The sequence below is a fragment of the Oncorhynchus keta genome, chromosome 11, assembly GCF_023373465.1.
Source record: "Oncorhynchus keta strain PuntledgeMale-10-30-2019 chromosome 11, Oket_V2, whole genome shotgun sequence".
Lineage (NCBI taxonomy): Eukaryota > Metazoa > Chordata > Actinopteri > Salmoniformes > Salmonidae > Oncorhynchus > Oncorhynchus keta.
In genome coordinates this window covers 15,402,219-15,412,768 of record NC_068431.1, presented here as the reverse complement: position 1 = coordinate 15,412,768, position 10,550 = coordinate 15,402,219, and the positions used below count along the sequence as shown (strand labels likewise).

Genomic DNA, 10,550 nt, shown 5'->3' with positions numbered 1-10,550 from the left:
GCTATCTTGGCAAAGGGAGGGTGCAAAGTACCACATGCAGGGGTGCCAATAAAATACCAATTATTTTTCTGTGAACAATTTTGACTTAGAAAGGTTGGAGTCATACAGTATGATATTGAGTGTGAGATCAAGCTGATAAACTGGCATTTTTTCACACTTTCTTTAATCATATTTACCTAGGATGCCAATAATTCAAGGGCACTGTACATGCAAATATATTAATGAAGAGTAAAGCATTCTAACCTAATGGTGAGCGATTTCAGCTGCTGTGAAAGTATAAGGGGGAGCTAAGTCTGAAGTCTATCATGTTATCCATGCATGATGAAAGTATGAGAGACGAGCATCCTAGATGCAATGTTCCTTGCTGCTGCTGTTTGGTGAGTGACTTGTGATTAACGGCATAACATGCCACCAATGTGGAAAATATTACACTGTCTTTTAAGGAGTGTTCAAAGCCTTGGAATCAAGTCACTAACTGTTGGCCATGTTGCTAAACCACATCACTGTGCTATTAACATACTTAATTAAAACCAACCAATTTCCCTCTTCCCTTCTCTGCCTCCTCGTGCATCTCTCTCCCTCGGTCTCTCTCTCCCTCGGTCTCACTCTCCCTCGGTCTCTCTCTCCCTCGGTCTCTCTCTCCCTCGGTCTCTCTCTCCCTCCCGCTCTCTGCACCCATTGTGGTTTTTGAACGCGTTAATACGGCATGAAGACATATTTAATGGGGTATGAAGGGCTCCCTCGCCTTATGTTATGGATTATAGTAAACCACTGAACAGTGGTAGGCTTGATTACCAACAACGACGAGACGGCCTACAGGGAGGAGGTGAGGGCCCTCGGAGTGTGGTGTCAGGAAAATAACCCCACACTCAACGTCAACAAAACTAAGGAGATGATTGTGGACTTCAGGAAACAGCAGAGGGAACACCCCCCTATCCACATTGATGGAACAGTAGTGGAGAGGGTAGCAAGTTTTAAGTTCCTCGGCATACACATCACAGACAAACTGAATTGGTCCACTCACACTGACAGCGTCGTGAAGAAGGCGCAGCAGCGCCTCTTCAACCTCAGGAGGCTGAAGAAATTCGGCTTGTCACCAAAAGCACTCACAAACTTCTACAGATGCACAATCGAGAGCATCCTGGCGGGCTGTATCACCGCCTGGTACGGCAACTGCTCCGCCCTCAACCGTAAGGCTCTCCAGAGGGTAGTGAGGTCTGCACAACGCATCACCGGGGGCAAACTACCTGCCCTCCAGGACACCTACACCACCCGATGTTACAGGAAGGCCATAAAGATCATCAAGGACATCAACCACCCGAGCCACTGCCTGTTCACCCCGCTATCATCCAGAAGGCGAGGTCAGTACAGGTGCATCAAAGCTGGGACCGAGAGACTGAAAAACAGCTTCTATCTCAAGGCCATCAGACTGTTAAACAGCCACCACTAACATTGAGTGGCTGCTGCCAACACACTCATTGACACTGACCCAACTCCAGCCACTTTAATAATGGGAATTGATGGGAAATTATGTAAATATATCACTAGCCACTTTAAACAATGCTACCTTATATAATGTTACTTACCCTACATTATTCATCTCATATGCATACGTATATACTGTACTCTACATCATCGACTGCATCCTTATGTAATACATGCATCACTAGCCACTAACTATGCCACTTTGTTTACTTTGTCTACATACTCATCTCATATGTATATACTGTACTCTATACCATCTACTGTATGCTGCTCTGTACCATCACTCATTCATATATCCTTATGTACATATTCTTTATCCCCTTACACTGTGTATAAGACAGTAGTTTTGGAATTGTTAGTTAGATTACTTGTTGGTTATCACTGCATTGTCGGAACTAGAAGCACAAGCATTTCGCTACACTCGCATTAACATCTGCTAACCATGTGTATGTGACAAATAAAATTTGATTTGATTTAATTTGAATCTCAGCCATACATCTGTATGGTAAACTTGACATTTGTTCTTAAACAACCCTCAAGCTTCTCATGTTCTATCAAGTGACCCAAAATGTCCTCAAACATTTTGTGGGAGGAAAATCAAACATTCACCATACAATAAAAGATTACTTTAATGTTGTGTAGGTTTTGATCCCACCATTTAGAACATTATTCAAAATGGCAGTGTTAAAAGTCTAGCACTAAAGTGTGCTTGTGACAAATTAAAAACCATTGAGTACTTGTTCTCACAACCCATAAACACATAAGAGACAATGTTATGAAAACATGAAACCCGTTTTGTGGCACTGGAATTTCAAACAAATAGGTCTAATAGGTTTAGGTCTCTAGGAAGTGGATGTCTCTGGATCAGTCAACTTCTGTGCACCCCAAATGGCACCAAAGCAGTGCACTATGTAGGGCATAGTGTGTAATTTGGGGGACAAGCCTCAACTTCAAGTTGGAGGTCAAAATACATGCTGTTGGGTAAAGTGCCTTGTCAGGGACAGAACTTCACAAATTGGAACCCCTTGCTATGTTTATGCCGTGTTTCCACAGGCAAGGTTCACATTATATACAGCATGCCTGTAAAAAAATAAATAGCAGAATCATGAGTATGATTTGATTTATTTCTCACTTTATTATATCTTAAAAAACAAATAGAAGAAACCAGAGTGAAATGTGTCTACAAAACAATAAGTTAAACACGAGGGGATTCTGTGACTCCACACGGTAAGCATTTTAAAAAGGACAGACATGTGAAGGCAGTGACTAGTTAAGTTTGTTAGACATGAAACAAATATGTACAATTAGAATTTAAAAACATCAAAATCATTTCACATAATTTACAAACTACTGTCCTAGTTGGCATTCCAGTAGCTAAACGTTAGGGTCATGATGGATATTGAATAACAAGCACTTTAAGAGTTAAAATACAATTAAAACTTGTTTTTTTAAAGAATCAAATATTTTACAAATAGCACTTTTCATCCAACTACTGTTTGCTGTCCCTCCGGCTGCATGATTCTGTATAGGTCCACAATCCTCATCCTACTTCATCCTACAATTTCAGGGGAAGAGACTGTTGCAAGCATGAATATTTTTGTAATTTCCAAAAGCACATAAATGCCCTCCCTGGACATGTAGAAGTCTGATTAGTTCAGTGAACTTGGCTGTGATATATATCAAACAAGAAAACAATATACACTTTCAAATACCGGCTCTCAGCCAACAAGCACTGTCTGTTTCTACAAAATGTGCCAAAGAACCTAAATAGATGGATTATTCCCGCATGTTCCTAGATTCACGAGTTAGAACCTAGTCGTTTTTTTCCATGTCCTTGTCTTGGGACTCTACTCCCCACAGCTTTTTAAACACTGCAACAGTGGAGATACAAAAGGCTTTCTCTTGTGGCACTGGAATGTATTTCACCAGCTGTAATAAAGCTGGTGTTCTTTAACTGTAGTAACCGTGTGAGAAGCAGTAAAAGTTCAATTCCATTCTCAGTCAGGTGCTTGACCCGAATTCCATTAACTACATATTAGTCAGCAGGGTTAAAAATAGAAAACCACCCCCAGATGTGAGATGTCGTTCTGTTGAATATTGCTTATGTTTTAACAAGATCTAAAAGTGCTCTTGACAAAGAGAAGCCCTCCATTTTTTGTACTCAGCAGACGTAAAAATGTAGGGTCTGTCAGAAAAAATGAATAGCATGCTGTACATTATGTGTGAAAGAGCTAGAGAGAGACTAGAAACCTCTGGACACCACTCTCCCACTCTAAACTGACATGATCTTTTCCGGCAATAGCTTGGACATGTTGCGCATTGGATTGGAAAACCTTGCTGCCTTCTGGGAGCTGTGGATAAGACTGGGGGTTGTGTTTAAAGCCTGACCAGCTTAGACCAGTTCAACCTTGGAATTGGGGTAGACTGCAACCACGTCATATCCCTCAGGAGGCTGGACACGGGCCATGGCGTGGGTCTCACAGTAAAGGTTCTCCTCAATGAAGAAGTAGCCCCTCTGCTTGAGGTTCAGGCCGCAGTCATCACACATGAAGCACTCTGTGTGGTACAGTTTGTCTCTGGCCTTCACGATGGTGCCCCTATACAGACCATGTTATTAGTCAATCAATCAATCAAATGCATTTCATAAAGTCCTTTTTACATCAGCAGTTGTCACAAAGTGCATACGTTAGTAAAATGTTAAAGATCATTTTTATAATTATTGAGAAGCAATTAAGAGCTATTTGAATATCATACATTTTCTTAAGTACATCCCTGTTTATTCAAGTTGCAAGTATGTCATTCATGGATGTGAGCATTTGCATAACCAATAAGGACTAAATAGCTTCAAAAACAGCCATAACTTTGGTTGAATCTGAACGTCCCCTGTATCCAGCCCTTTATCCTACCCACTACTGCTATAAAAGTAGGTTCATTCTTTAGTGCCCTGCCTAAAACCCAGTGTAAACGCTCTATACAACAGATCCATTGTGCTAAGCCTCCACAACAGTCTTGTTCAAATGACATCACTGTTTATCCATGGTGCTTGAGCAGTGTGGGGATTACCAGCACATCTGGGTTCCTGAGGAGGAGAGGGTGTGGTGCAGAGGTTGAATTATTAAAAAAGTGATATATGAACATCTTATAAGCTTGGACCCGTTGGAGCAGGACTAAACTGTGTCACAATATGGCACCCTATCCCCTATGCAGTCTCTGGTCAAAAGTAGCACACCATAGGCCTAGAGGGAAAAAGGTGCAATTTGGGGACGCACACTAGTCTACCGTATCGTTGTCATCTTTTCGGTTTTATAATGACTCACACTATGCCGTTGCCACAGCGCGTGCACTGGGGGAGTTTCTGTAGGCCAGGCATGGGGCCCATGGGACCAGGAATGGGGCTGCCCAATTTAGGGACTGGGGATTGAACTGGGGACCTTAGGCTTCTCACTCCAGACCTGTCAGTGGGGGACACACCTGTGGACAAAGAAAACACCTCAGTTAAGACCAGCAGAGTTCCAGGTAATGCACGAGGCTACCGGGGCGAAGGTAATGCACGAGGCTACCGGGGCGAAGGTAATGCACGAGGCTACCGGGGCGAAGGTAATGTTCCAGTTAATGTATGAGGTTACAGGGTGAAGGTAATTAAGGTAATGTTCCATTTAATGTATGAGGTTACAGGGTGAAGGTAATTAAGGTAATGTTCCATTTAATGTATGAGGTTACAGGGTGAAGGTAATTAAGGTAATGTTCCATTTAATGTATGAGGTTACGGGGTGAAGGTAATGTATGAGGCTACAGTGTGAAGGTAATGTTCCAGGTCATGTATTGTATAAGGCTACGTGGTGAAGTTTCACCTAGGACCAGATCTAGGATCAGCTTCCCCTCCCCTGATCCTAACCTGGACTATTAGTTGGGGAAAATGACAAATTTACCCATGATCAGTCTAGGGGCAACTTCACCCTACACCAGTATGAGCTCAGAAAGCAGTGCTCAGCTCTGAGTGAAAAGATGAAAGAATTAAGGGTGTTCACACTTGGCTCAGGGAGACACCAAGGTCAGCTCCCATCCACCACAGAGACATCACTCCTCAGCTACCACTTCACTCCCTTTGTGCGTTACCCTCAGAGGGCATGGCAGGGGTACAGTCACAGGGCCAGAGCAGCACTCACACTGCTAGCCTCTACTTCTTTCTTCCCCATCTCTTAATTTGCTCTCTCTATACCTCTCTACCTGTGCCCCCCTCCTCCACATACCAGGGATGCCAGGACCTGACACACAGCAGGAACACATCAATTAGGAGATGAAATAAGCAGTTGCCTGGCAGAGCAAACATTCCACATTAAGGAGCAGACCATCACACCAGAGTGCTACAATCACACTCCCCCTGAACCACGGAGTGATGAGGTGCCAACATGGCCCATTAACCCAGCATGCCCCTGGCATGGCCTACCCACCATACTGGTGAAGTACCTGGTACTTGACAAAGAAGTTTCCATCACTTCACTAATGCTCTGTGACTATTTGAGGTTTGAGTAATAACAGGGTCTATTTTTGCCATAATAATTGGTCTATTACGCATCTAGTCATCATTACACTCAAATTCTAGTCAGAAGTTCTCATGGGATGCTCACAAGTGAGAGGGAGGTTCAATCATAGGACTTGTACAGAGCCACTATGCAGCGCTAGCGTCATTTGACAGATACACTTCATGTCTCAGACAATCGTCTTATTATGCAGAGCTGCCCCCGTGATACTCCCATCCATAAACTCCATAGGAGAGGATGGAACATACAGATGGTCGGATCTTAATTTGATCACTCTTGTTACTGAGAATATTCCTGCACCACAGGAAGTGCAGATGAGCGTTGTGATTTACATAAATTCACACAAAGTGTTATATTAATAATATGGCACTTTACATAGGTTATTAGCTGGCCAAAAGTAGGCTAACCACTGATCAAGCAACATTATGGACTAAAAGTCCAAATCCTGTTGCAGCAGGATTATTTTGCTGTGACAATATAGGTCAAAATAAGATGCTATATCTGTAGGAATTACATCTACTAAGAAGTCTTTATGAATAAAGTTCATAGCCTGTGATCCCCCCCCCCAACTTGTAGATCCGGTGCCTGGAGTTTCCACCTATTTATCTTAGTTATTAGAGCAGCTTTTTAGAACCAGATCATGGCTACCCGCAGTGGCTAATGGGAGTAACATTCCTAGATAAACAAACTAAATAAAACATTATGTAACCCAGTCTATATTTTTTTATTTTGAACAACCTCAAAAGGGTTACACTCCTACACAGGGGATTGGCAGAGACTTCAGAGTTTACTTGTTTATTTTTCAACTACAGGCGGTACAGTGTGTGCCACATCTGCATCCTCAAAAGCAAAGTAAATAAATTATCACTTCCCTCCTATATCACTATTATGTGTCACTGTAAAGTAGTGGATTTTTCAGTGATTGCTATAGGCAGGGATTTCACTCTAATAATAAACCGAATCCATCATGCCATCGTCTCCACCCACAACCCTGTCTGACACCACAGATGCTAAGATCCGATCCTGTTGGGCTCAAGCATAACAGACCAACTCATTTGTTCTCCCTTGAAATCCCAGGGATGCTGACATTTTCAAAAGCGGAACGTTTTATTTTGAAAAGGATGAGGATGACAATATCACACGCAGTCAAACGCTCCTCTCGGTCTTAACATCAACGCTGAGCTGGAAAATAGTATAAAATCCTTCAGAACAAAACAAGGATTTCCAGACCGAGAGTAACAAACAGAGCTTCAAGGTGTCAGCATCTTACCAGAAGCTTAACCCAGTGTCAATTACGCCTTTTGTGGTCGTGGAAAACAAATATTTAAAACACTGCTGCAGTTGAATCGTCCTGGTGCAATTTAATCAAATTCTGTTGAAACCATAGACTTCTCTTCCTTAAACTCCTGTAACACCTGCAAGTGATTAGCAACAAATTCAAAGAATAACAAGGCCTGCAGTTCATCCAAAACCTTCTCAGGGAGCTCCGACAGACAGGATGCCAGGTTCCTAGGGATTATCTGATCTGTTTGGGTTCTCCTTGAGGAGCTAGGGCATGGCCATGATGGAAGAAGCTGATCCTAAAACATCACATGACTCCTAAGGACTTCAGAGAGCCTAGGCCTACTTCTTGGAATGTGAATAGTTCCAAAAAACACCAGGAAGTCATTTCTCAGGTTGTTATGCAATAAACTCCACACAGTCCTGTGTCTGGAAATAAATCACACGACACTTCCAACGGAAACGATTTAGCTCAAATATACAAACATATCTAAATGTACATAAACAATCATGAGTATACAGAATATGCACACAGAGTACCAATCAAAAGTCTGGTTTCACCTACTCATTCAAGGGTTTTTCTTTATTTTTACTATTTTCTAGATTGTAGAATAGGGAAGACACTAATACTATGAAGTAACACATTGAATCATGCAGTAACCAAAAGAAAGTGTTAAAAATCAGAATTGTATATTTGAGTAGCCACCCTTTGCCTTGATGATAGCTTTGCACACTTGGTATTCGGTCAACAAGCTTCATGGGGTAGTCACCTGGAATGCATTTCAATTAACAGGTGTCTCTTGTTAAAAGTTACACTGTGGAATTTCTTTCCTTAATGTGTTTGAGCCAATCAGTTGTGACAAGGTTGGGGTGGTATAGAGAAGATGGTATTTTGCCAAATAGGACTAAGTCCATATTATGGCAAGAACAGCTCAAATAAGCAATGAGAAATGACAGCCCACTAAGACATGAATGTCAGTCAATGCAGAAAATGTCAAGGACTTTGAAAGGGTTTTCAAGTGCAGTCTCAAAAAAAACACCAAGCGCTATGATGAAACTGGCTCTCATGAGGACCGCCACTGGAAAGGAAGACCCAGCGCTACCTCTGCTTCAGAGGAAAAGTTCATTAGAGTTACCAGCCTCAGAAATTGCAGCCCAAATAAATGCTTCAGAGTTCAAGTAACAGACACATCTCAACATGAACTGTTCAGAGGAGACTGAGAATCAGGACTTCATGGTCGAATTTCTGCAAAGAAAACACTACTAAAAAGAAAGATTTGCTTGGGCCAAGAAACACGAACAATGGACATTAGACCGGTGGAAATCGGTCCTTTGGTCTGATGAGTTATTTGGTTTCAAACACTGTGTCTTTGTGAGACGCAGAATAGGTGAACAGATTATCTCCGCATGTGTGGTTCCCACAGTGAAGCATGGATGTGGTGGTGTGTTGGTGCTTTGCTGGTGACACTGTTTAGAATTCAAGGCACACTTAACCAGCATGGCTACCACAGCATTCTGCAGCGATATGCCATCCCATCGGGTGTGCGCTTAGTCCCACTATCTGTTTTTCAATAGGTCAATGACCCAAAACACACCTCCAGGCTGTGTAAAGGCTATTTGACCAAGAATGAGAGTTATGGAGTGCTGCATCAGATGACCTGGCCTCCACAATCAGCCGACCTCAAAACAATTGAGATGGGTTGTGATGAGTTGGAAAAGCAGCCAACAAATGCTCAGCATTTGTGGGAACTCCTTCAAGACTGTTGGAAAAGCATTCCAGGTAAAGCTGGTTGAGAGAATGAGGATGCAAAGCTGTCACCAAGGCAAAGGGTGGCTACTTTGAAAAATCTAAAATTTAATTTAGTTTGACACTTTGGTTACTACATGATTCCATAGTTTTGATGTCGTCACTATTATTCTACAATGTAGAAAGTAGTACAGATAAAGAAGGCATTCGAGGGAGAGACCCATATACACACATTTATAAATAAATAAACTATAGGGTGAATGACATGTACAAACCGCTAAATAAATGGACAGTCATATAGAGCCACAAATGAGGGTACCTCCATCCTCTGCCTCCAGTATGCCCTGTAGGTATTTGAAGGAGCCGGACTGTTTGGGTGCAGAGGCTGGCTCCTCTGGGTCCTGCAGCATCTTATACACGTCTGACTCTGTGGTGACTTCAAAACTAGGACCGTTCCCATTACGTCCCAGAGGAGAATGCGTCGGAGGCTCAGGACTGAAAGAGATAACAAATTAAGTCGTTTTTAGTCTGAGTTCAGTGTGATCAACAGCTTCTTGACTGAAAGGCCTCCACTAAATGTTGCATCGTCTTTAGATTTCATTCGTAAATGCCGTGAAATGACTTATTTTTAGGGTAAAAAGAAAATGCAGTTTAACAAAGTAAAAATCCTAGAAGATACTGTAACATTAACAAGTTATACAACACTTCATACGTGGTCTTCACATTGACATGGTGAATATACCATGATCTCGTGAAACTACTGCAGAGGTTTTCCACTCCTCCATGGCCACCATGTCTCACCTGTGTGGGGAGCTCAGGCTCAGGCTGCCCATTTGTTTTGGCAAGACCCTGTCTCGGTCTCCATTGCTGCCATTGTTGTGTGCGTACAGGCCGGCTGGGTTGTTGTACTGCATGTTGTTGAGCTGCTTGGAGTTGCCATTGTTGAGGTGCGGTGGCTCAGAGATGTAGGGGGGTTTTCGGCTGTATCCACTGCCATTGTGACCGCTGCTGTAGCCACTGATGTATCCACCGGTGATTGGTCCAGTGCTGATTGGTCGGAAATTCTGGAGAAGGAAAGAACAGAGGAGCCATTAAGAAAAGTATGGTTGTTTCCAATGCACTTCTATATCTGTCATAGTCTGCTTGTTCGTCACCTGACATTTATGGGAATATGAATGACATCATCTCCAAGGCATGAAGGTGACTGTTGGCACAGAGGTCAAAACATTTAGCAAGGACCTGCACAAACTATACAATGACGTAACCAAATACTTCAACGTTTACTTCTACAAACTACACTGATAATCTACAGTGTAGTGGGTGCTACATGTGTGTTCATCTCTCCAAGCTACAGATTGCAATCTTTTGTTGATGTTATCACTTTTCTAACGGTTGATTTTAGTGGCATGACTGTCAAACAAGAGACAGTGACTTAATGGCTGTTGTAGGGGGCACACAATCATAAATCCTCTGTAAATATGTCAAATGCAGTGACT

At 42.5% G+C, this 10,550-nt stretch overlaps 1 protein-coding gene across 2 annotated transcripts in view; it reads right to left on the bottom strand.

The window, feature by feature from the left end:
• Positions 1 to 2,595: 2,595 nt before the first annotated feature.
• Positions 2,596 to 10,550, bottom strand: part of LOC118389816 (PDZ and LIM domain protein 4-like) — a 41,478-nt gene continuing 33,523 nt past the window's right edge. For both annotated transcript variants that reach the window (XM_052529600.1, XM_035779682.2), the window contains exons 4-7: positions 9,856 to 10,118; positions 9,374 to 9,549; positions 4,803 to 4,956; positions 2,596 to 4,082 (exon numbers count right to left, since the gene is read on the bottom strand). In XM_052529600.1, the coding sequence (XP_052385560.1) occupies positions 3,878 to 4,082; positions 4,803 to 4,956; positions 9,374 to 9,549; positions 9,856 to 10,118 (798 nt within the window). In that variant the 3' untranslated portion in view covers positions 2,596 to 3,877. The remainder of the gene's footprint in view (positions 4,083 to 4,802; positions 4,957 to 9,373; positions 9,550 to 9,855; positions 10,119 to 10,550) is intronic.